At 42.0% G+C, this 26,996-nt stretch overlaps 1 protein-coding gene across 1 annotated transcript in view; it reads left to right on the forward strand.

Moving 5' to 3' along the window:
• The window catches only part of USP13 (ubiquitin specific peptidase 13), a 100,132-nt gene that overhangs the window by 67,547 nt on the left and 5,589 nt on the right, over positions 1 to 26,996 (forward strand). Inside the window, exons 8-17 of the mRNA XM_063442697.1 lie at positions 134 to 321; positions 2,394 to 2,465; positions 3,138 to 3,231; positions 5,210 to 5,335; positions 7,321 to 7,474; positions 7,798 to 7,972; positions 9,396 to 9,484; positions 9,610 to 9,732; positions 14,664 to 14,690; positions 16,083 to 16,226. Of these exons, the coding sequence (XP_063298767.1) occupies positions 134 to 321; positions 2,394 to 2,465; positions 3,138 to 3,231; positions 5,210 to 5,335; positions 7,321 to 7,474; positions 7,798 to 7,972; positions 9,396 to 9,484; positions 9,610 to 9,732; positions 14,664 to 14,690; positions 16,083 to 16,226 (1,192 nt within the window). The remainder of the gene's footprint in view (positions 1 to 133; positions 322 to 2,393; positions 2,466 to 3,137; positions 3,232 to 5,209; positions 5,336 to 7,320; positions 7,475 to 7,797; positions 7,973 to 9,395; positions 9,485 to 9,609; positions 9,733 to 14,663; positions 14,691 to 16,082; positions 16,227 to 26,996) is intronic.

The raw sequence follows: 26,996 nt of genomic DNA on the forward strand, positions 1-26,996 counted from the left end.
GCTAGTAGCACATTATGGAATACTAAGAAGATTCAATAAACTGGTAAATAGCACAAGTAAAAAAAATATTTCATAAAATGATGACCATGTGAGTATAAGAGATGTTTGATCTGTTTATTGCCTAAATTCCTAGAATGAGAATGGAGTTTTGGATAATGATGTCAAACCAAGGATTAACGAATGGGAAGTCATTCAGGAAACTGGCTTGAAGTTGAAGCCAGTGTTTGGCTCTGGGTTCACTGGTATTAAGAACCAAGGAAACAGTTCCTACCTCAGCACAGTGATGCAAGTCATCTTCAGCATCCCTGAATTTCAAAGAGCGTAAGTGTTGCATCAGTAGATATTTTTTTTTTTGTGATGCCAGATGCATATATAACAATCCGTAGATTGAAGTAAACCTGTCACCTGAAAAAAAAATATTATATTAGTAAAACTGAGTAAAATAACATTTTTATAAATGGATACCTGCGTCGATATAATGGATGTTTAAATTACCGTATATACTCGAGTATAAGCCGACCCGAATATAAGCCGAGACCCCTAATTTTACCCCAAAAAACTGGGAAAACTTATTGACTCGAGTATAAGACTAGGGTGAGAAATGCAGCAGCTACCGGTAAATTTCTAAATAAAATTAGATCCTAAAAAAATTATATTAATTGAATATTTATTTACAGTGTGTGTATATAATGAGTGCAGTGTGTGTATGAGTGCAATGTGTGTGTGTATGAGTGCAATGTGTGTGTGTATGAGTGCAGTGTGTGTGTGTATGAGTGTAGTGTGTGTGTGTATGAGTGTAGTGTGTGTGTGTATGAGTGCAGTGTGTGTGTATGAGTGCAGTGTGTGTATGAATGCAGTGTGTGTATGAGTGCAGTGTGTGTGTATATGAGTGCAGTGTATGTGTATGAGTGCAGTGTGTGTGATGCAGAGTGTGATGCAGAGCCTTGGTGGGGGGTGGGCAGTTTTATTATTTTTTAATTATTTTTTAATATTAATTGTTTTTTGTTTTATTAATATTTTTTTATTATTATTATTTTTTATTTTATTATTTTTTTTATTATTATTATTTTATTATTATTTATTTATTTTTCGTCCCCTCTCCCTGCTTGATACATGGCAGGGAGGGGGGCTCTCACTCCCTGGTGGTCCAGTGGCATTGGCAGTTCAGTGGAGGGGGCTGACAGAGAGCGTTTACTTACCTCTACTGCAGCTCCTGTCAGCTTCCTTCTCCTCCGCGCCGGTCCGGTCAGCTCCCAGTGTAAGTCTCGCGGCCGCGCTATGACCCCGCGGCTCTCGCGAGACTTACACTGGGACTTGCAGAGGGAGCTAACCGGACCGGCGCGGAGGAGAAGGGAGCTGACAGGAGCTGCAGGAGAGGTAAGTAAACGCTCTCTGCCAGCCCCTTGTCTGTATTTTGGCAATGTAAGTTGCCATAATACAGACATTGACTCGAGTATAAGTCGAGTGGAGGTTTTTCAGCACAAAAAATGTGCTTAAAAACTCGACTTATACTCTAGTATATACGGTACATTGCTGCCATTTCCTTTGTAGAGTTCTGAAGTTTATTGCATTTTAATTATCTTGTGTTTGAAGGATTTTGTTCCACATATTTCCTACTTGTAGGATTAGACAGTGGTCTTACTGTTTAGTCTTCGATCAGGCAATGAATGACCCACACACTGTTCCTGGCAAATGTGCTCTTACTCGGTACCCTTCCGGTGTGTATGTGCTAAATATTTTCTTGTTTTTTAAATGGGAGTAGAAAATACACAACAACATGCTGTTCAATGTATACAGCACCCTTAATATTTACTGTAGAATAATAATTTTTTCCATAGTGGATACAAGTTTGTTTTAGGGAGAGTTTTTGTGATTGGTGGAAAAAATGTTTTTAGTGGGTCCTTGGATTTATTTATTTCTAGGCATATAATTCTAGGTACTGGCTATATAGTGCCCAATGCTTGGTTCTTGAGGGATAAGTTGAGAGTTAAATGGGTAAAGTCAGTAATGTCATATTTGTTACAGAAAAACAAACTAACCATGAACTATCTGTGTGAGTGTTAAGGCAGACTAGAAATCTGTATTGGCAAGTCACAGTATCGAGTAATGATCTCCTACTGACCTTATGTCAAGCAGAATGTTTTACAAGATCTTTGTTTACCCTGCTCTGTACACCTGTCTACATTGTATGCCCATAATTCATAGACTTTGATACTCTTGGTATTTGTCAAGCGTGTTTTTTACATCAGTGTGCTTTAAATTTGTTTACACTACCATTGGCATTAGATATGCCATTTTGTTACATTGGTAAATCTGCACTAAATAACAAATATTAATCAAAATGTAATTTCATGAGATTTTTCTTTCTTTTTTTTTTTTTTTAACCCCGCCAGTTATGTAGGAAATCTCACGCGGATATTTGACTTTGCTCCACTGGATCCAACACAGGATTTTAACACACAAATGTAAGTATGCAAAACTAGTTTGCCAAAAAAATTATGCTGAAGGAATCTGTGTCAGCACATTAGGCTGCAATTCATCACTGTAAAATGCGGCTGAATGTAGACTGCCTGCCAAGTGTCTTTTATCTCTGAAAAGTGGTAATACTTACTGATGTGTGGGTCGAACAGCAGAACAGAAAATGACGTTAACTGACCCGAGTTAGTTCGGAAACAGCTTGCTGTAATTGTGAATATTTATACTTATACTACTCCAAATATGCATCATCTGCCTCTTAGCATTACGTTAGCATTGCTATCATTTTTTTGTAGATTGGATTGGAAATTATATTTTTTTTAAAAAGACATTTCATTTACAAATATATCATTTGAACTTTTTGCTGTGTGTAGACATTTCGCTCAAAAGGTTTCACTATTTTGAATCGTGTTGCCATTTTTAGTAAGCTGTACCGTGAGTAATGCAGCCAGGATCCTTACAAATACATAAAACATGATATGTGACTATATTTTAAATCTCTGGTATATTTGACGCACCTAATGTATGTGTAGAAAATTTGGTTTTGTATATGGAAGATAAATCCTGTTTTAAAATGACACAGGGCTATTTATTAAAGTTTGATTATTAGGGATATTTAGTGTATGGTAACTACATTATTTACTTATTTTGTTTACTTACAGGGCTAAACTTGGACATGCCCTACTCTCTGGACAGTTTTCCAAACCTCCAGTGAAATGTGAGCTGATCGAACAGGTGATGAAAGAAGAATACAAGGTATTGCATTCATTAAATACTAACAGTTTGTTTGGTCAGGTGCCACGATATTCATAGTTGCACTATTTATATAATTTGATTGAAGCATCCAAAATGAGGTGTTTAACTGTTAAATAATAATAAAAGATACTTTAAATGATTTTGTTTTAGCTTTTAAAAGTCATTTTGCTGAAAAGGACAGCAGTAAAGAAGCCATCTTTTTTTCCCATTTAGTAAGGCTATTAATGTAATTTTTATCATGTCACAGATCTTCGAGATATTTGAACGGGGTGAGGGTAACTGTAGTGGAACAGTCATTATTAAACCCTCTGCTGGTTTCTGTAAGAAAGTTTTCCCTCCTCTTAACGGACCCTGAGATTGACTGCATTGGGTGTGATTTGATATGCGTGGTAGCCCACGCTGTGGGCGTAATTGAAAGTGTTCAGGAATGATCCTTCATGGGATGGGGGCAGGGAAGAATTCAGCTTGGCAATGAAAAGATAAACAAAAATAGCCCATCCTCTCTCTGATTTCAGTAACACATAACAACACCAGCAATGTTCTAAGTTCTTGTTGAAATGTTTGTACTCTGAAACTTTTGGGTTGTAGGGTGCTCTAACCCCTCAAATGGAATACTGGTGACTCTCCTGCAGATATATACCCAATTATATTGTCCATCTCCTACTCAGCAAGGGCATCTCAGGACACCCATATGTCGGTCAGCAAAACTGATGCGCGTATCATCTCCTTTTTCCCCAATGCGCTATTAATGTCTGAGTATTGATTTTTCATAATTGAAAAAGCCATATAGATTGTCTTAACCTTTTTTTCCATATGACGCTCCGTTTTCTTTTAAATTTATATTAAAGATTTAACAACTGACATCACAACCCAGTTCATGCAAAGCACAGCCAGGGCACAAATTGCAAATGAGGAGGAAAATAGAAAGATTATTTAATTACCCACAACTCTATATGCCTTGTAACTGACTGCCAGGTGCAAAGTACAGAACATATGATTAATGATAACTATGACTGACAGGGAGCCAAGATGGAGGGGACCAGTTGAAAGTTAGAGGTGTGAATTTGTATTTTTATATTATTTTTACACCTCACAATAGATATAAACATACTACTTTAAATCCTGTGAACTTGCTGTCCTCCATTTTTTTAACAGCTTGAAACAAGTGCAGGAAAAATGAAATGATTTGTAATCTAAGTTTATTTCTTCCATATTAAATGTGTATGGATCACACATTACATTTCTGTATGCTTAGAGGACTTTCTGTTTTAGGCACATTTATTGTAACACCATTGGTTGTTATAGAACTCAAATACAATACATGTTGGAAATTATAATATTTAGCCATTTCTCCTGATTCATAATATATGTTGATACATAGTGTCCTGGTTTGTGTCAGCTGCTTATGGGGATATGTGTGACTAGCAGAGGGCAGTTTTTTTTTTTTTTTTTGCAATTCTGGAAATGAGCAGCAGGTGGCATGATTTTGATTAATCACAAAAACTAGGCTCTGTAGGAAAAGGTTAGTGCGGAGTTGTGTTCAGCAGCAAATGGTGTGAAACTTGCCAATACTTTTAACATTAAGCAAATGTCCTACTTTTTAATGTTTAACCTACTTAAAAATTGTTACAAAAATAAAACAAAAATTAATGAACTGAAATTATGAACAGTACCCATTTGTTAAAAATTGCTGGTTTCAAAATTACAGATTTTCAAATTACTGATTGTGGTAATATGCACAATTGTTACACAGGAAAGGATGAGCAATTACATACATCCTGTATAATTCTGTTTTCTTAGTGATGTAATATGACAAGTAGTGTGTGCCACATGTTCGTAGTCCTTCCTGTCTGAGCATTTTAGAATCACTGAGATCCATAGGGATTTTATATGGAGATACAGTCTACTTAAATGTAAATGCCGCCTTTGGATGTCTAACATGTTCCGATCTTTTTATCTTTTTTTTTTTTTAAATAAGCAACAGGCAAAAGGCATCACAACTCGGATGTTCAAGGCACTGGTGAGCAAAAGTCACCCAGAATTTTCATCGAACAGACAGCAAGATGCCCAGGAATTTTTTTTGCATCTCATAAACTTGGTGGAGGTATGCCATTTTCTGCAATCTTAAAACAGTTTCTGCTTTCGGCAACATTCTAATCCATTGTTTATGTCCCCCTAGAAAAGGCTAAATAAAGTTTTAAACTACGTTTTTACTTAAAGGGACACTATAGTCACCAGAACAACTACAGCTTATTGAATTTGTTCGGGTGAGTAGAATCATTACCTTCAGGCTTTTTGCTGTAAACACTGTCTTTTCAGAGAAAAAGCAGTGTTTGCATTACAGCCTAGCCTAGTGCAGACACTGAACTTTCCTCATAGAGATTCATTGATTCAATTCATCTCTATGAGGAGATGCTGATTGGCCAGGGCTGTGTTTGAATCATGCTGGCTCTGCCCCTGATCTCCTTGTCAGCCTCAGCCAATCCTATGGGGATGCACTGTGATTGGATCAGGCTACGACTTCTGATGATGTCAGCAGACTGCTTGTTTTTTTTTTTTTAGGCAAACAGCATGCAGAGTTACAGCTTCAGGCTTGAATACAGTAAGAGTTTGCCATATTTATGGAGGCATGAGGGGCCCAAGGGGGCTAGATGGTGGTTTTAACCCTATAGGGTCAGGAATACATGTTTGTGTTCCTGACCCTATAGTGATCTTTTAACTTATTCCAGGGCTGGGTTAAGCTCCCAATGCTGCATGGGCAGGGCTGCCATCAGAAATTTTGGGGCCCCTGACAAAGCACAAGGTCTGAAAAACAGAATTGGTCGTAGTGATTGGAGTGACCCTTTCATGTTATAATGTGGATTTAGTGTTACATGTATCAGTTGTACATATACATTGTTTTATGTAAAGCTTTTACAGGGGCTATAGAAGACAAATAGATTACTGGAAAGTTCTCCTGTTTATGTCAGTTAATAAACATTGATGGATAACATTACCATTATCTGACTTTTCAAGCAAAAACTATGTAAAATATTTGCATAGGAACCTCTTACAATGACTAACCAACTCAGAAGACAAATACTGTTATGTTCTGGTTCTCCTGAACTGGCTATCTATGCAAAAAAAAAAAACAGTAAACAACAAAATACATGTTGCATGAACTTCTATAAGGTTTCAGACACCAAGTATCTCATGCAGACATTTGCTGACAAATTGTGTGTGGTGTGAATCCAATAACAATAGATTGATTCGAGCTGGATAATAAAATGAAGCCAGACCAAGTATTGCAAGCAAAGGTGAACCCTCTATGTGCCGATCTGTTTATAAATATGTTAATATGACTCTTCAAAGTAAAAAAAAAAAAAAAAAAATAGTATGGAAGAGTGAGCCTTGAGCATTGTATACCTACTAAATCTGCAGAGTGATGATACTATTTATTAACCTAATTGGTTCTAATTAATATTATTAGCATGTATATAGTGCCAACATATTTAAAATGGCAATATTCGATAACATAGACAAGAGGTAAAGTAGGCCTTCCTTAAACGAACTTACAATCTATGATTGTCCGCATAAAATATGGTCTTAGATACCAAGAATGACTGTGTAAAAAAGTAGATATGAAAATTAACTATATATATATATATTTTTTACTTTTGCTGCATATTTTAATTCAGCATAGCGTGTGTGGCAGGCTTATCTTCATAAAACGGAGTTTGCATTGTTAGTGGGTGAATTGTACAATACAGGCACCAGTTATGTTCCTTTTAAAGATTATGGTGCAACAAGACCCAGGGGGTCTCCTAGTACAGGGTCTCTTAACACCAAAGATGTGAAAAATTACTGCAGTATTTAATTTGCCCATTAGTATTTGACATCAGAGCAACAAGCTATATTTTGCATTTATTTTGCCAGAAATTGTAACTGACATCGAACAATTCACATATGCGACAACATGCCAGAGGAATGTATTACTGGATGTATATTCTGCCATTACAGTCTAAACTTTTTGGCTGTCTTAGGCTATTCTTGAACATTGATCTCCATTTGTTTCATTTTGTTTTTCTTTCTTTCTATATTTGTTTGCAGAGAAACAGCATTGGGTTAGAAAATCCCAGTGATGTCTTCAGGTATTTAGTGGAAGATAGAACACAGTGCTGTCAGTCTAGAAAAGTGCGGTACACACAGAGAGTCAGCTATCTTATGCAGTTGCCTGTGGCCATGGAAGCGGCTACAAATAAAGGTGATCAATAGACACATGCATTATGCTTTTATAAACTGTCTAACACATGGGTCCTCAAACTCCGGTCCCCCAGATGTTGCTGAACTACAACTCCCATGATTCTTTGAATTACATAGATAGCCAGAGAATTGTGGGAGTTGTAGTTCAGTAACATCTGGGGGGCCGGAGTTTGAGGACCCATGGTCTAATAGTATCCAAGGTCCGTACTGGACACAAAAATCACAGATATCAACTAACACGCACCGTGGAAAGGTAGTACATATGTAGTAATTGGAGTATATTAAACATGAGTAATAACCAGCTGTTGGGTTTCTGCATAATAGATGAATTGATTTCCTATGAACTGAAACGAAGAGAGGCAGAGACTGCCAAGAGACCTGCTCCTGAGTTGGTGCGTGCCAAAATCCCATTCCGTGCCTGTCTGCAGGCTTTTACGGAGCCTGACAATGTAGATGACTTCTGGAGCAGTGCTCTTCAAGCAAAGTCTGCTGGTATTAAGTGAGTTATCTTCATATGGCCATGCATTATGTGCACGTTATGTTCTGTGATTTCTAAAGGAGAATGTTCAGGATATTAAACCCTTTTTCTTTTATTGAGACCACAACTAAGACCATAACAATATATACATAAATCCTCTATTTTACACTCCATAAATAGTTAAAACCATCCTTCCTTAAATGACCTTCCAAGTATACAACACGCTATAATATGTTAGCACTTTATATATATATGTCTGCAAAATGGGGATTATTCATTAAACCCAGGATTTGACATTGGAAATCCAAATTTTAGGTAAAAATAGCTGAATTGTAATTCTGTTGTTTTCAATTCAGCTCTTTTGGCCTACAACTTGCCATGCCGTTATAAATACTCCCCATTTCTTAAATTACTGATAAACCCCCAAAGTAAATGTACAAACATGTTAAACTATTTAAAAAATATTGACTTATGTAGAACAAAAAACAAAGTCCATGCAACATTAATGCTGTGTTTCACACTCACCCTTAACTAACGTTAATAAGAAAACAACACAAGTGATGAGTGATATTTTATAAGAAAGTAGTTATAGGGTTAATTGAACCCTAAATTAATGCAGTAAGTGAGTATGTTTCTAAAAAAAACAAAAACAAAACATAATATAAAGTCCTCCTATAGTATGAATAAATTGCAGTAACTGTACTTCTAATAGAACACTACTCAGTGATCTGCACCTTGGCTGGATGGGCAGAATGAGGCCTTGTGTTTAGTAGTTAACCAGCACTTTAGATTTTTGAGATGTGTCACCAGGGTTTTGCTGTATTCTATAATCTGCTGTATAATCCCTCAAAGCTTGTACATCATCCCTGTACGTGATTTGGAAGCTTAACCTAAATTTGCTCTTACAGTTTCACACAAACCGATAGTTGCAAAAGGCAGTTAGGTTACACGGCAGTTGATCACATGAATCTGGCCCAATATGGCTGCTCAGACAGATAAAAAAGTTAAATGTTCTCAAAAATAATTCAATATACAATGTTAACAAGTCTCACTGTTTGATTTAATGCAATAAACTGTTATAAATGAGAATTGAAAATGTGATTACTCTTGTCCTTTAACCCCTTAAGGACACATGACATGTGTGGCATGTCATAATTCCCTTTTATTCCAGAAGTTTGGTCCTTAAGGGGTTAAATTGTGGTTATGGGGTTATTGTGGACAGTACACTTTTATAACCTGTGCTGTAATGATGCGCTCTGTTATAAAATAGGGATGCAACAAACATTAAGGTGCCGTTGATGTAATTACACACACCATTATAAATTAGGCTTTTTGACAGAAATATTTTCAATGTAAATCATATCACAATCACGCTAATAGCACCATTTTCCTGTAATTGACTCTATCCTATTATGCGCATATCTAACTTTGCTCTCTTTCTCAGAACATCTCGTTTTGCTTCATTCCCTGAATATTTGGTAGTCCAGATTAAGAAGTTTACGTTTGGCCTTGATTGGGTACCCAAGAAACTTGGTAAGTATTTTGTATCTGATTGCTCAGTTGTAGGGTAATATGATTACACATGGTTTAGTCGTACAGGTATTAAATATTTCTGGTTCTGTGGAAGAATAAATATTCTATGCTTTTCCTCTCGTTAGATGTATCAGTGGATATGCCAGATATACTTGACATTAATCATCTCAGAGCTTCTGGGCTTCAACCTGGAGAAGAAGAGCTGCCAGATATTGCTCCCCCAATAGTCATTCCTGATGACCCAAAAGGTATATACATGAAAAGCTTTCTATATAAATAACTATGTCCTCAAATACTGCACCATAACAACGGATACAATTATTTAAACCATTTTAAACTCCCAGTTTTGAAAGCCATGTGTATGAAACATTGAAGGCGGTGTTGGGAAATGTAGTCCTGAAAGAGATTCCGGGTTTGCTACTCCTGTACAAAGGGGTTACTTTTAAAGGAACACGATAGCTGTATTCCTAACACTGTAATGTCTCTCTGCCTCATGCCTCCCCTATCTCGCCGCGCCTACAACCAGCAAAGCATTAAAAACCCTTTAAATACTTACATATTTCCAGCACCAAGATTCTTCCATTACTTCTGAAAACAATGCAAGGGGGGAGGGAACCTAATGTGCATTAGGTCTTGCCACTAGGAAAGCAATGAATCAATTGTGAAGATTCTGGACAACCTCACGCAATGCAAAGCATGAGGACGTCCAGCGTCATTTCACGTAGTTAAACTCCGTGAAACTGCAGAAAGTACATCTATAGGCTGAGCGGCGAATGTCGCCTCTCTCATCTGAGGTTTTTTTTGTTTGTTTTTTTATATTATTATTATTATGATTATCATTCGTATAGTGCAAACTTAACAATTATAAAAAGTGGATATTTAGAAGTGAAGTAGGTCCTGCTCAAATGAGCTCGCAGTCTATTGGATTTTGAAGTAGGCTGATGTATCATTTGGTGTAATGTCCATGGACACTTACTGTTGATGTGGTCTGACTGAGATTCAGACCTGGGTGTCCCAGATTTATTTATTTTATTTATTATTGCCATTTATATAGCGCCAACAGATTCCGTAGCGCTTTACAATATTATGAGAGGGGGATTTAACTATAAATAGGGCAATTACAAATAAACTTACAGGAACAATAGGTTGAAGAGGACCCTGCTGAAACGAGCTTACATTCTATAGGAGGTGGCGTGTAAAACACATTAGGACAGGAATTTACAATCAAATAAGGTGGGCTGCCCTTTAGGAGAGGGCAAGAGACAGGTATGTGAGGTAAGGGTTAGTCTTGGAGGCCATAAGCTTTCCTAAAGAGATGGGTTTTAAGGCACTTCTTAAAAGATGCAAGACTAGGGGAGAGTCTGATGGCGGTAGGCAGGCTATTCCATAGGAAGGGAGCCGCCCGTGAGAAGTCCTGCAAGCGCGAGTTGGCCGTACGAGTGCGGACAACGGACAGGAGGTGGTCACGGGCAGAGCGGAGAGACCGAGAAGGGACATACCTATGGATCTGTGAGGAGATATAAGAGGGGCTAGAGTTGTTCAATGCTTTATAGGTGTCAGTTAGTACCTTGAATTGACTCCTATAGCATACAGGAAGCCAATGTAAGGACTGGCAGAGGGGTGAGGTGTGAGAGAAACGACTAGAGAGGAAAATCAATCTAGCAGCAGCATTCATTACAGACTGTAAGGGTGCAGTACGGCTATTGGGAAGACCAATCAGGAGAGGGTTACAATAATCCATGCGGATTACTAGAGCATGGACAAGCTCCTTGGTAGTATCTGGTGCAAGAAAGGGGCGGATGCGGGCTATGTTTTTAAGATGGAATCTACAGGATTTGGCTGGATGTGAGGCTCAAAGGTGAGACCAGAGTCAAGTATGACGCCAAGACAGCGCGCTTGCAAGGATGGACTGATGTTGGTACCACAAACTTGGAGGGAGAGGGAAAGAGGAGGATCAGTATTAGGAGGAGGAAAGACAAGGAGCTCAGTTTTTGAGAGATTGAGTTTCAGAAAGCGGGATGACATCCAGTCAGAGATGGAAGAAAGGCAAGCAGTGACACGTTGCAGGACGGCAGGGGAGAGGTCCGGGGAGGAGAGATATAGCTGGGTGTCATCAGCGTACAGGTGGTAGTGAAATCCAAAAGAGGTAATAAGTTTGCCAAGAGAGGCAGTATAAAGAGAAAATAGAAGGGGACCAAGGACGGAGCCTTGGGGAACTCCAACCGAGACAGGGCAAGGGGAGGAGGTATCATTAGAAAAAGAGACACTGAATGAGCGTTGGGAGAGATAAGAGGAAAACCACGAGAGGACAGAGTCACAGAGACCAAGCGATTGAAGAGTTTGAAGAAGGAGAGCATGATCAACGGTGTCAAAGGCCGCTGAGAGGTCAAGAAGAATTAGTATGGAGTAGTGGCCTTTGGATTTAGCTGCGATTAGGTCGTTAGTAACTTTAAGTAAGGGCAGTCTCTGTAGAGTGGAGAGGGCGGAAGCCAGATTGAAGGGGGTCAAGGAGAGAGTTGGAATTGAGGAAATGAGACACACGGGTAAAGACAAGTCTTTCCAGAAGCTTTGAGGAAAAAGGGAGCAGAGATATGGGACGGTAGTTAGAGGGGGTGGATGGGTCGAGGGATGGTTTTTTTAGTATAGGTACTACAGTGGCATGTTTAAGGTCAGCAGGGACGATGCCAGAAGAGAGCGAGCAGTTGAAGATGTGTGTTAGAGAAGGCACGAGACAAGTGGAGAGAGATCTAATAAGGTGAGATGGGACAGGATCGAGCGGGCAAGTGGTGGGGCGAGAGGAGCAAAGAAGAGCAGCCACCTCTTGGTCAGTAGCTGGGGAGAATGTCTGAAGGGTAGGAAAGGCATGATCTATGTGTGATTGAGAAACAGAAAGGCAAGGAGGGGAGAATTCTTTCCTTAGCTGTTCAATCTTGTCAGTGAAGTAACATGCAAAGTTATCAGCAGTAAGGTTAGTTTTGGGGGTGGCCACAGCAGGGCGAAGAAGAGAATTAAAGGTGTGAAAGAGACACCTGGGGTTGCGGGAACATGAACTAATGAGAGCGGAAAAATAGGACTGTTTGGCAAGGGCAAGGGCTGCACTGTATGAACACAATATGAATCTATAATGGAGAAAGTCTGCCTGGGTGCGGGACTTCCTCCAGGAGCGTTCAGCACAACGGGAGCATCTTTGCAGGTAGCGCGTTGATTTAGTATGCCATGGTTGGGGGCGGGTCCTCCTCGAGGTGCTTGTTTGGAGTGGTGCTGCAGTGTTCAAGGCAGATGTAAGAGTAGAGTTATATATGGAGATTGCCCGTGAAGGACAGGAGAGGGAAGGGATGGACAGCAGTTGAGAATCAATGTCAGCTGACAACTGTTGGAGATCAAGAGAATTAAGGTCCCTCCTGAGTTGAGGGGGGTTAGGCTGAGGTTTTTGGGTGAGGGGGTATGTGAGAGCAAATGATAAGAGGTGGTGATCAGAGAGTGGATATGGAGTGTTGCAGATATTAGATACTGTACATGCATAAGTGAAGATTAGGTCAAGGGTATTGCCAGCTACATGGGTGGGAGAATTTGCCCACTGCGATAGCCTGAGGGAGGAAGTAATTGAAAGTAGTTTAGTGGCTGCAGAGGTCAAAGGTGGGTTTATAGGAATATTGAAGTCCAGATCTATGGATATATAGATAAATCCAGTAGCCAAGTAAGATGGTGTCAAGAGTGCCCTGGTGCCCTCCCAGTGTAAGTTGTCACCTTTCAAAAGAATAGTTTGACAGCTAAACTGGTGTCTGCCAGGCGCCAATCACCCTCCGCCCAGGAAGGAGCTTCCTTTAGCTCCCCTCAAGAAAAGCCCTGCCCTCCCCTGAGAAAATCCGTGGCTGAGAATGTCCGCTGAGTGTTCCAATTAGCTTAGACCTGGACCTGCAAGATCAGGGAGCTCCTGGACTGCTGAAAAGGAGGTGACCGGTTTCCTGCGGACATCAGATAAGTTGTCAAACAATTCTTAAATGATTTGAGTACTTATACAGAGAGCTACCAGGGCACTTCCACCACCATAATCACTAAAGTGGGCTCCAGATTCTCTTAATTTACAGACAGATCATACTAAGTAAATTAATTTGATCCACACACTGCTGTATGTATGCATCTATACATGTGACACTATGTGAAGAGTAACAAACAATAAAAGACAAGGTTATTTTACTAAAGTTAATTTAAAATTAGGCCAAAGTAGTTGAACTTTGAGCACAGGTGGCTTAGAGAAATATTCCAGTATGGCTGTTTTAGTCTTTGAATTCTCATTTTAGTAAACAAGCTTGAGAGTGAGCTCTTATGCCAGTGTGCCTGGGACATCATGGGGTGAGGACCTTTAAGCTTACATGATCTAAATTAATTTGATCTGGAAATTTCAGGTTTTCTGGAATTGTTCATAGTAAATGTCGCCATTTAAGAAATTAAATCAAACTCCTTTATGTGGGAAATACTGAAGAAAAGGTTGATAAATCCTCTGTGTTTACTAGAAGATGTTGTATATTCATACATTTTAAAACTAATTTAAAACATTTTGCTGAAAAGTTTACATAAAAGTTTTGGCAAAACTTTGATAAATCCCCCCCCCCCATTCTGTCAAAAGAAATGATTAATTTCTCAATTTAATAATCTGCCTGAGTGAGATTATTTTAAGGTAGTATTGTTAGGAAAAAAAATGTTGGTGAGCAAAAAGTCATACATGGTTGATATTTGCTATAAAGGAGGTTTGACTATTATCAGAGTACATGCTTCTATTCTATGGCAGCATATACAAAATGAAGAACTGAACCTTTCTTTTTTTGTATATATAAAGTCTTTGAAAATATTCACGGTGGTATATTTTTTGAAGTGCTAAATTAGCAGGGATATGGGGTATTTCAATGTCTATGTTGCATGATAAACCATCTCTTTTTAGCTCTTTGTTATCCCGAAACCTAGACTAATAGCTGGTTAAGCAAAATATCGCTGTTTGGGTCTCATAATATTTCTCAGCTTAACAATTGGTGTTTCATGTAACATTATTGGTAAAAACAAGGTTTTGGACTAAAATTAATAATTATATGTACAGAATAGAAGAAGGACTATTTTGTTATATAGCTTGCGTAAAGATTGAACGGTGTGACTCAATGCTATTTTACTTCTTGTCTTTATACAGATCGTTTTAGAAACCACTACATGGAGCGTAAGTATGCGGACTAAAATATGTTTCCATATATAAAAATCTTCCAAAGAGATAAATGCATTTTATTCTACTAGTCATATTAACTTTATTACCACAAAATGTAATTTTGTCTGATTTTATATTTATCAGAGTAAAATCTCAGAGGGTAGCCCTGTACTTAAAGAAATAACGTTAACCCCAGGACCCCTTCATTATTTCTATGGAAGTAATTACACACTATTTATATAGAAACCTCTACCCAGTCAATGAAATGTCACCCATTGGGTACCATGGATGGATATCAACAGTGGGTAAACTTGCAATTAATAGTTTTATGTAAAGGGCTAAATGGATATTTAATATAGCATTTTACACTAAGGAATCAAAGTCTTTACTAAGCAAAAGCAATTTTGTACAAATTAAATTTTTTAATAAAGTGTACATTTTAGAGATTGCAAGTGATATTGAGGAGATGCTCATCCCTGGGCACTCAGTGATTGATGGTTTCCATATGGTTACCTATCATGATTAACAAGTAAATGTTTTTTTATAAAATATGTCATGTCATTACCTGCATAACGAATACCATGGAGGGTATGCCACCTTGAATAGATATTCTAGCCAAGTTAAGCCATCCTTTACACAACATCAGACATACAATTACCAAATGAGAATGATGACTTTCATAGAGAACTTGTCAAACTAGAGGCATAAATAATGGAAATTGTGATGATGACACTTTACTTCTCAGTGTACCTCCAGTTAAAACCACTCCTATTGGGGCTCACAGATAAATGGATCATACATTTAAGAGTCCCACATTATCAGTTAATCCACGATAGATGGTCATTCCTTAAATTAGATAAATAAATCAAATACTGATTTAATCATAGAAATCATAGTACTCAAAATAAAGTTATCATGTTTATTTTCATTTATGTGAATAATGGCTTCAGTTCCTAATGCAGTGTAGTTTATGTTAACCTTTTTTAAAGCCTAAACTTTATTTTTAACGGTCTTGTTCTACACATTGCTGGATACTATTCATTCGATACATCTCCTTAATTTGAGCTGCTCCTTTAGGTGCCAGCAGATGGCCACTGATGATTAAGGGAAGATTCAGTTTTCATGTACAGATTGAAGTTGAAAGGGAATCTAAAACTGCATTTTATTTGAGTACACATGTAAATAGTTACTGTACTGATATGGTGACTTTAAAATACAATGCATAGATTTCTTGCTCCCACTGTGACATTGCTCATAGTGAAAAGGGTTATACCACGCTATTGTTTGGAACAAAGTGATGGCTGAGATCAGGTACCTGTGTTTTATATGCTATCTTAGTTGGTACATTATGTAGCTATGCATGTGAGCAGCGCAGACTTAAATGTTGACTTCTGCTATTGACCTCAGCTCCTGACATTGACGAGTCTTCAGTGATGCAACTGGCAGAGATGGGCTTTCCCCTAGAAGCCTGCAGAAAGGCAGTTTACTACACAGGGAACCTGGGAGCTGAAGTAGCCTTTAACTGGATAATTGCACACATGGAAGAACCAGGTCGGTCAAACACACACAAGGAAAATCCGAACAAACAGAATTATAAACACACATCAGTGCTGTTGAAACATGTGTTGCCTCTGTTGTTACTGAATGATAAAATGATATCCTTAACCCCTTAAGGACCAAACTTCTGGAATAAAATGGAATTATGACGTGTCAGACATGTCATGTGTCCTTAAGGGGTTAAACAATATGTACAGTTGGATATATAGAAACTACAAGACAAAAAACCTGTACCTGGTTGAAAAATCAATAAAAATATGAATGTAGTTTTTTTTTGTGAATTAAGTTTTATTCAGATTTTCAAGAATAAATTTGCAAACAATAATAAAAGTAAACGTCTCAAGTGTGGTTCGGTGAAACACGCAGGTTTCCAACAACTGGCAGGTACAGGTAATGGGGCACAGTGTTAGCGACTCTGAAGTGTCGGTAAAATAATGCAGGGAAACGCGCAGGTTTCCAGGTCGAAACATGCGTAGTTAAGCATTTAATGGTATACCTGTGGTCTGCTGTATCCTGGTCCGGCTGCGCGGCCCGCAAGTCCACCCGGGAAGGGGGGGGGGGGCGGGGGGGGGGGGAGGGATGGGAGAAAAAATGGGGGGGGGGGATCCCACAGCGTTTGAGAAAGCGTCCTCCCTGCCCTATAGGTTTATGTGGTCCTTCGTCTCTGTCAGGGCCAGAATTGTCGAGTGAACTTCTGTCAGTGGTAGCTTTATGTATGACGTGCGCTGTCTTTTCGGTCATTCCTTATCACCCCTACCCATCGTCTCGGGTCATGTCCCCACTGGTGTCTACTTAGTCTGTGATAAGCGTCTGGAAGTCGGGTTTCGTCGTGGTCAGTATCCAGTGTGTCCAGGTCGTCATATACGACTGTTCTCTCCCCTCTGCGTGTGAGGTGAGTTCCTCTAGTGCCCTGAGCTCTTCCATGCGCTTAAACCAGGTCGACACAGGTGGTGGGGTCTTTTGTTTCCAGTATAAGGGAATGAGACTCTTTGCTGTGTTTAAGATCCTGATCGTTAGGGATTTTTTGTAAGCTGAGCTACGGGTGGAGGTGTGGTGCAGGAGAAAGGCTGCTGGGTCTAAGTGGGGGGGAGTGTCAGAAAATTTGGTGATGATCGTGTGGATCGCTGCCCAGTAGGGTCGTATCAAGGGGCACGTCCACCAGATATGGAAGAGAGTGCCTAGGGCTTTCTCACATCTCCAACAGTTGTTGGTGGCGGTTGGATCGTAGGAATGGGTGACCAGTGGCGTGCGGTACCAGCGAGACAGTACCTTATAGGCCGTTTCTTGTATGCCACTGGATGTTGAACAGTGAAGGGACAGGGTACAGATCTTTTCCCATTGGGCTGGCGAGAGTGTAATTCCCAGGTCGGTTTCCCATTTACTCATGAAGCTCGGTGGGGGAAGTCTCTTTGCGTCCATGAGGAGGCTGTAGAGTGTGGACAGTCCCCTGGCCAGTGGGCTTGGATCATGGCAGAGCCTTTCAAAGTCTGTGAGCGGCCTGTGAGCCTGGATGTCTTTGGTGACTATTAGTAGGTAAGCGGATAGTTGTTTGTATCTGAACTGCAGCATGAACGTCGGTCTCCCCACGGGCAGCAGGGACTCAAGAGTCCGTATCGTGTCATTGGTGGTAGCGTGGCAGAGTCTAGGTAGCGAGTTTCCTAACATTTGTTGGAACGGGCCTGCGTCTAGTCCAGGTGGGAAGGCGTCATTATGCGTCAGGGGTAAGAGTGGTGAAATGGGCGTGGTGAGGGAGGAGGGTGTCCCCACTTTGTGCCAAACCATTAAGGTCGCTCTAATTAGCGGGTGTGGGTTAGCCAGCTGTCTGCCCTGGTGGTGATCTAGCCACGGTAGGAGCCCTATTGGTCTGGATATTTGGTCTGACTCTATTTCCTTCCATAACTTGTGGACCTCCAATTTGGACCATTCCATCACCCTCTGGAGATGGGTTGCCTTGTAATAAACCTGGAAGTCTGGGAGGGCCAGGCCGCCCTTCCGTTTTGGTAATGTGAGAGTGTCGTGTTTGACCCGTGCCTGTAGGTTGTGCCATGTGAATCTGAGTGCCATGGAGCGCAGCGTTGAGAAGTATGCCTCAGGTATGTGAATTGGCAGTGTCTGGAACAAGTAGAGCAGCCTGGGTAGAATGTTCATTTTTAACACTCCAATGCGTCCAAACCATGAAAGGCGGACTTTAGTCCATTCCTCCAAGTCTCTGCGTATTGTGGTTAGGAGGGGTTGAAAATTAGCGGTGTATATTTGTGACAGGTCTCTTGGTATGGAGGTGCCTAAGTATCTTATAGTAGTGTCAGACCATTGGAATGGGAGCGTGTGTTTCAGGGCTGCAACTCTATTGGGTGGGATCGAGACATTCAGAACCGAAGATTTGGCGAGGTTAACTTTGAAATTCGATAATTGGCCGTAGAGCTGGAACTCTGCCATAATTGCTGGCATTGATGTTTCAGGCTGAGTGACATAAAACAGCAGATCATCTGCAAAGGCAGCCACTACGTGTCTCGTCTGCCCTATCTGTATCCCTCTTATGGCTTGGTTGTCCCGGACAGAGTTAAGAAAGGGCTCCAGTGCCAGTACAAACAGCAATGGGGACAAGGGGCATCCCTGTCTTGTGCCGTTCCGGATGGGGAACGGGTTCGTGAACAGTCCGTTCACGCATACCCTTGCTGTGGGTTTAGAGTACAGTGCTCGTATCCAGCTCATCATGTGCGGGCCCAGACCTATCTCTTCCAATACCGCCAGCATGTAGCCCCAATCTATGCGGTCGAAGGCCTTCTCCGCGTCTGTGGAGAGCAAGAGGAGGCCCTCTCGACCGTCTTGTGCCCTGTGGATGAGATCTAGTGTCCTGATGGTGTTGTCTCTTGCTTCTCTCTGGGGCGTGAACCCTGCCTGGTCTCTATGTATGAGATCAGGGAGGTAGGTTTGTAGTCTGCGGGCTAGTATTTTTGTGAAGAGTTTAAGGTCACAATTTAGTAGGGAGATAGGTCTGTAGCTCGCACAGAGTTCCGGGTTCTTACCTTCCTTTGGGATTAAGGAGATGTTGGCCTCTAGAGTCTGTGTGGGTAGGCTGGCTCCGTCACGTAAGGTGTTAAGGGCAGTCAGGAGATGTGGGGATAGTACGTCAGCAAATTTTTTATAGTATCTAGTGGGGAGACCGTCAGGGCCCGGGCATTTGCCCAATTTCGACTCTTTTATGGCCCAGGCTAGCTCGCGAGGTGTGATCGGTTCGTCAAGAGCATTCGTAGCTTCCCTGGGAAGTCGGTTATGTATGCGTGTGTGTAGGTATTGTCTAGTCTCTGGTAAGGCGTCACCTTGGCGTGGTGGCTCCCTGTCGGGGTGTATGGCATAAAGCTCCGCATAGTATTCCCGTATAGCCGCCGCCATGTCTCCCGGGAGTTGTTTCAGTCGCCCTTCTTTATCGCGAATTTTAGGTATGTAGGATTCTGCTCTCTTTTTGGCGATCATACGGGCCAGCAAGGTCCCGCATTTGTTGGCGTGTGTGTGAAAGAAGGCTTTGGTGCGCAGGTGTGCCCTTTGATGGTAGGCATTCATGATGGATGCCAGTTCCCTGCGTAGTGTCAGTAGCTTGGCACCATCGCTCTGGAGCCGTGTAAGTTTGTGCCTGGCTTCCACCACCTGTATCTCCGTGATTATGGTCGCCAGTCTGGCAGCCTTTGCTTTTTTCATGGCTGCGCTTTTAGCTATGAAGTAGCCTCGTATAACGCATTTGTGGGCCTCCCACACGCAGAGGGGTGTCACATCTGGGGTAACATTGTCAGTGAAGTATTGAGTAAGTGCGGTTCGGGATTCCGTGGCTACTGTTAGGTCGTTAAGTAGGGCTTCGTTCAGTCGCCAGTTGCTGCACGTCGGCTTATAGAGGGGAGACGTTAGCGTCATGGTGAGTGGTGCGTGGTCTGACCATGTCGCTGTTCCAATCGTCACAGACTTAACATCTGTCAGGTAGTAGTGTTGTAGGAAAAAGTAGTCAAGTCTGGAGTACGTCTTGTTTGGATTGGAATAGAAGGTGAAGTCTCTGTCGTCAGGGTGTGTCGCTCTCCAACAGTCGGTCAGGCGTTGGTCTCTAAGGGTTTTGTTGATAGTGGTCAACACATGTCTGGGTATCGTCGAGGTGCCCGTAGAGGTGTCTAGGCTCGGTTGTAGGGCCACATTTAGGTCTCCTCCCATGATCAGACAACCCTCCGTAAAGGCCATGATGGCTTTCAGTGATTTAGTCATAAAACGGTGTTGCGCAGTGTTAGGAGCATACAGGTTGGCTAGCGTGTACGTACGGTCAGCTATCGTTCCCTTAACACATATATACCTTCCCCAGTCATCTTTCAGGGTTGCTGTGGGTGTGAAATGTAAGGATTTATGAAGGAGGATGGCCGTGCCTTTGGATTTTCCTAAGGGGTTGTTGCTGAGATAGCATTGGGCGAACCGTTTGTCAGTCATTCTAGGTGTCAGACCTTCCTTGAAATGTGTCTCCTGTATGAATACTATGTGGGCTCTTTGGCTGTGAAAGTGGCGGAACGCCTGTGATCGTTTCTCAGGTTGGTTAAGGCCCTTAGCGTTAATAGAGATAATGTTGATGTCTGCTCTGGTTACCGGTTTCGGGTTCTGCATGACGGAGCACCTGTGGACTACTCTGGGAGGGGTAGTGCGGGCAGATAAATGGTGGGCCTACGGGTTGCAGTACTACTCAGGTGTTGGGTGGGTTCAGGGGAGGAGCGTGTCAGAGGTACAGGGAAAGGGTTTTACCTGGACGGGTGGTCCTTGATGAGGCCCCTTCCCGAGTCCCCACGCGGACACCGCAGCCGGACTTTGAGTGCCTAGGAGTAGGTACAGAGACAAAATAAAATAAACACTATGTAAACAATAAGTAAACAATGAACAATAAACAACACTATACAAAATAATGGCTCGGGTGTAGGCCGAGGTGGAGTCGTCCCGTCCGTACTAGCGGTTCGGTCGAGTCCCCTTGCCTTTCTACCTGACACCCCGACCAGGTGGGAACGTGGCCTACTGGTTACTGAATGCCTCTCGGATATACCCGGTCTCTCTCTGGGGTCCCGGTTCAGAGAGGGGAGAGGAAAGGATAAAAAAGAGAAAAGAAACGAGGTGTTTCCCCGCGGGGTCACCTACAGCGGTGACAACAAAAAAAGAAAAACTCCCACGTGGAAGGCCCCTCTGGCTACCCCCTACCCGCCCCGCCCAAAAAATACTCTAGCCCCTAGGTTATCTGTGGTCTTGTGAGTGGGGTATCTTAAAGATTATGCGTGTCGTGTGGACCAGGCTTCGAGCCTTGTGAGTCGTGTGTGTGTGTGAGCATCATGGCGTGTCAAGTTGGGTGGCGTGTCGTGGTGTGGCCCTGAGCTCTAGCGTCAGGCGTGTGTGTGGTGGTTGTGTCCTCCTCCTGCCTACCCTTCCCCATGATATATACCCATCCACTTCAATAGAGGGGGAGGTTGGGCCCTCCGACAAAGACCCTATATCTCCGTTACTAGTAGTCACAAAATGTGCCGGTGGCACCGAGTCTCCACGTCTCTGCGGCTCGTATTTGGTGGTGTGGCAATGTCAATCCCTCTATGGTACCGCAGCTGGTTAAGAGAATGTTCCCCTTCTGAGTGGTAGTCGGGGCATAGCGTGAGCCGCAGAGTCGTCAAATCCCCCGTTTCAGCCCCCCACCCAAAAGTGTAACAAGAGAGGGAGTCCGGCAGTTCAGTGTGGTTTGTGAGATACCTTATGGGAAGCTCCCCAGCGGGTCATAGTTCATAGGCAGGTACCTCAAACCGTGGGTCTCAGAGTCTCTTAGGAGCCGTGGAACTCAACGGGTGTTGCCGGCTGGTCGCGCCGTCTCCATTCTAGATCTGGTTCTTCTTTGTGGCAGTGGGTCGTCTCGTGCCGGCCTCGGTGGGCCTACGTAGAAGTCTAACGGGTCCGGCCAAGGCATGTTTAAGGGTGGTAGCTGGAGCTCAATGGTGAGATCTTGCAGGTCCTGTTGGTTGCGTACCGGCATGGGACCATTAGGAGTGTGAGCAATTAGGCCGGTCGGGAAAGTCCATCGGTATCTCACCTTCTGAGCCGTCAGGGCTCGAGTGAGGGGTTTCAGAGCCCTGCGGTAGCCCAATGTGGCCGGGCAGAGATCAGGAAATATCTGGATAGGGTGATCCTCATGGGTAATGGATCCCGCATTGCGAGCCGCCTGCAGTATGTCTTCTTTGAGGGAGAAGATAGTTAAGCAGCATATGACATCTCTTGGCGGCGCTCCTTCAGGGCCTCTGGGTCTTAGTGCCCTGTGTGCACGGACAAAGTCAATCGGCGTGTCCGTAGGACGGCCTAGAAGGTCGTTGAATAAGGTGGTAAGTGTGTCGGTGAGCCGGGTTGAGGGTTCTTCGCCTTCAGGTAGGCCTCGGATCCGCAGGTTGTTTCTGCGGCCCCTGTTGTCGAGATCTTCTACATGGCGCGCCATGGCTTGCAAGTGGGCAGTGTGGCTGAGAAGCGTGGACTCAGTGGTTGTGTGGGCCACAGTGAGGTTGTCTTGTTCCTCTTCCAGCCGCGCCATGCGGTCCGCCATACCCTGCATGTCCGCTCTCATCAGTTGGAGGTCGGCCCGGATCGAGGCATGGAGGGCTGATGTGGCTTGGGTCAGATCAGCTCTGGTAGGCAGTGCTCTCAGCAGGGCCATCCAGTCTGCCGGCGGGTGTTCTGTGGGTTCTCCACTCGCGTCGCCGACCTGGGAGTTCGGGCTCATGGATGAGGCCTCCGAGTACAGGAAGGCCTCAGCGGAGGCCTGGGATGATGGGTCCGGCTGTGTGGTCATGTATTGCCTGACCGATGCCTGGATTGCAGGTGGGCGGGTGGCCGCTGGTTTGGGGGTACCCCCAGCCTTAGTGTGTTTCCCCATATTTGCGTTTGGGGCAGCTTTCTAGCGATTTGCAGGGCGAGTACGGAGGAGCTCAGAGATTAGGCAGCCATTCCGCTCCGCTGCTAGGCCACGCCCCATGAATGTAGTTTTGTGCATAATATAGAATATCACATCAGTATTGGTAAAAAAAGAAAAAACCCAGCTCATCACACTGTATCACTAGCAGATAGTATATAAACGGTGAAGCTTTAAATGGTCTTGGAGTAACATACACTATCAGAGCAAGCTTCACATGCCTTTCCCAATTTCATGAATCGTCCATATTGCTCACTCAATGTTCTAAATCTCTTCTTATATGACATATTATGTTAGTAAGAAGAGGCATTACAGGTGATATAAAAACATCATATTGTAATGGGGAAAAAAAAACTCTTTTTTTTTTTTTTTTTTTTTTTACTATCCATTAAATAAAAGTTTACTATCCACTAAACTTTTTTAATTTGTGTAAACGTATGCCTTTGAGATGTGTCTGTTTTAATCAAACATGTTTATGTCCTTTTAAATATTAGTCCTGCAGCTTCCCCCCTTATTATGACCCTCTATTGCTGCTATGGAGAGTGAAAAAAAGCATGAACAAATGTATGGTCATTTACCCAAAAATCTGATTAAATCCTATGAGATGTTGTGTAAATCACACTCATTGGCTGTCTGACAGACACTTGCTGTTCCCAATGCTTCATGTTTGGGGCAGTAAAAATGCTGCCCTAAAAGACAGGCCTGCTTACTGGGCTGCCATAGGCTGTTAGCACCAGTGTCTGGAGTTGGCAGATGCATCCAACATTTGACTCCATGAAGCAGTTTGAATACATAGCTGGAATGTGTAAGCAGGAGGGCTGGGGAGAGCTGTCAAACACAATATCTTCACTTTTCACACTGTGCAGCCCTGTGTATAAAAAAATGAAAGAACAAATGGATGAATTAATAAATTAAGCTGTATGATAACGAGGGGAAGAGCATGAGAAATGCTCATATGACAGTGTTTCAGTGGAAGTGAGGGATTCACAGTATGAAAATTGAAGATACAGTGTCTGACTGCTCTCCCCGACCTCCATGCTTTGAATGCATCCCTGCACTTTCTCCCCTACAGTCTCTGATAAACCTCTCATGGCTTCATGTTCTGAGTCCCTTACTCACTCTCTCCCCTGCAAAAAACTCTCCACTGTAGTCTCATCCAGACAAGACATTTTTAATAGTGACCTCAGATAGTAATGTATCACCTTTAGCGCTGCAGTGCTTGCTGAACACATTTCTCATGAGACTCAGCAAACCATTTAGCTAGTTTATTAAAAATAGAAATGTCATGTATTTGAACTGAAGTGTTACTGGTAAGTAGTGATGTCCCGAACTGTTCGCCGGGAACCGTTCGCCGGCGAACATAGCTTGTTCGTGGCGAACGCGGCGGGCGAACATATGCGCTGGTCGCTCCGCCCCCTATTCGTCATGGAGGTGGTAGGGTCTGGGAGGGAGGGTCGGCTGCTGATTGGCTGGAATGTGTTTGCTGACTGTGAGGTACAGGGTCAAAGTTTACTCAATGGTGACGAATAGGGGGCGGACCGACCATCGCATATGTTCGCCCGCCGCATTCGCCACGAACCAGCTATGTTCGCCGGCGAACAGTTCCCGGCAAAAAGTTAGGGACATCACTACTGGTAAGTTATAAAGGTTCCCTCTCATACTGCACTCACACTGTGCAGAGAGCTCAGAGAGCCCTCTGTACTGTGTGAGCTAGAAAATCCCTCTGCTGATGTCAATACTAACATCAGCAGAGGGAATACCTTTAGAGGTGGGTTAAGTACTAAGATGAGAGGACGGGATTAGGACTAAGATTATAGATGGGTTATGGGTTAGATTACGATTAGATTTAGGGCTGGATTATGGGTTGGATTATGGGTAGGATTAGGTTTCAGATTAAAGCTTGGAATAGGGACAATATTAGGGGAAGCATTAGGGTAAGTTATACATATAGGGTATAATTGTACTTGAGAACTGTGGCTGAATATATTTATGGGGTGTGTTTACAGCAGTGGGACATTTGTGGTCTGTGTTTTTCCCCCCACAAAATCTAATCAAACAAAAAAGAGATGTATTTCCTTTTAATATATACTATTGTGTAGTTTTTGGGATACTGTGACTACAGATTTTGCACAGTTTTTGCAATATTTGTTTTATTACTTCTAAAAATTAATTAAAATTCTAGGTGTATTGGGCAGTTAACAATCAGGACTAATTCGTGAATCTAATTTGAGTTTGTTTTCTTTATTTGGTGTGTAAAAATTATTAATGGAAAACTGAGAAAAATAAATATTTTTTTTAATCCCCCCCCCCCCCCATTTAAAAAAAATATTTTATTCCTTTTTAGTCCTTTTTAAACAAAAGGAAAATAGGGCCAATCTGTATAGCCACAGAACAGCCGTGGGAATATCAGAAAGATCCTAAAAGAAGCCTAACGTAGAGCTATAACAGGGGGTAACCCAATAGTAGTACAACAGAAAAAAAGGGGGTCCTGAAATGTAGCTCAGTAATCACAAAGACGCCCTAAATCTAGTATATAACTAGAATGGGTTAAAGACTATAAGCAGGCATAAAGGGGAGGGAGGAGGAGGAGGAGGGTATCAAGTCCCAATAACAACTGTCAGTCACCCCTACCCTTTAGATATCTCAAACGAGTATAGAGTAAAAACTCCTGCCCATAGTAATGAACCCCCCTCCACACATATGGAATGAAGTGCCTAATATAGGATATAGGTAGATCGAGATAATGACAGCCTCACCTAAACATAAGGGAAACTAGCCCTAATGGTACTCCTGTACCTAGGAGAGCAGCACTTTTTGTACCTGCCAAAAGTAGTACTAAAGGTAAAATAACCTTATATATACCTTAATATTGCGTTATGTACACAAATAGGGTGTCAAAAGAAAGCCCTCTTTATATAGTTACATAGCTGAAAAGAGACATGCATCCATCAAGTTCAGCCTTCCTCACATATGTCTTTGCTGTTGATCCAAAAGAAGGCAAAAAACCCAGTCTGAAGCGCTTCCAATTTTGCCACAAACTAGGAAAAAAAATTCCCTCTTGACCCCAAAATAGCAGTCAGATGTCTCCTTGGCTCAAGCAGCTATTACCCCACTAATTAGAAATGATATCCCTGTATGTTATGTTTTTGTAAGTATTTATCCAATTGCAGTTTAACCCCTTAAGGACACAACTTCTGGAATAAAAGGGAATCATGACGGAATAGTTCTGTCATGTGTCCTTAAGGGGTTAAACATCTGTATGGACCACCTGTTCAGGCAGATAATTACATATCCTTATAGTTTTTACTGTAAAAAACACCTTTCCTTTACCTTAGATTAAATCTCCTTTCTTCTAGCCCAAGTGCGTGACCTTGTGTCCTATATATAGCTCTGTTTATGAATAGATTTCCAGATAATGGTTTGTACTGGCCCTGGATAATTTTGTATAATCTTATCATATACCCTCTGAGGAGCCGTTTTTCCAAACTAAAAAGTTTTACATTTTTTTAACCTTTCTTCGTAACTAAAGTGCTCTATTCCTTTTTTTTTTTTTTTTTATCAATTTTGTAGCTCGTCTCGGCACTTTTTCAAGTGCCATGATATCCTTTTTTAGAACGGGTGCCCAAAATTGCACAGCATATTCAAGGTGTGGTCTTACCAGCAATTTGTAAAGAGGCAATAATAATAATGATATATAATATATAATATTTATGGGTGCACTTAAACACAAAGGGGGGAAAAGCCTGGGTCCTTATGGGGTTAAAAAAAGCATTTTGTTTTATAAAGTAATATATTTTTTTTTTGTGTGTGTGTGT

Source organism: Pelobates fuscus, chromosome 2 (genome assembly GCF_036172605.1).
Source record: "Pelobates fuscus isolate aPelFus1 chromosome 2, aPelFus1.pri, whole genome shotgun sequence".
Taxonomy (NCBI): Eukaryota; Metazoa; Chordata; class Amphibia; order Anura; family Pelobatidae; genus Pelobates; species Pelobates fuscus.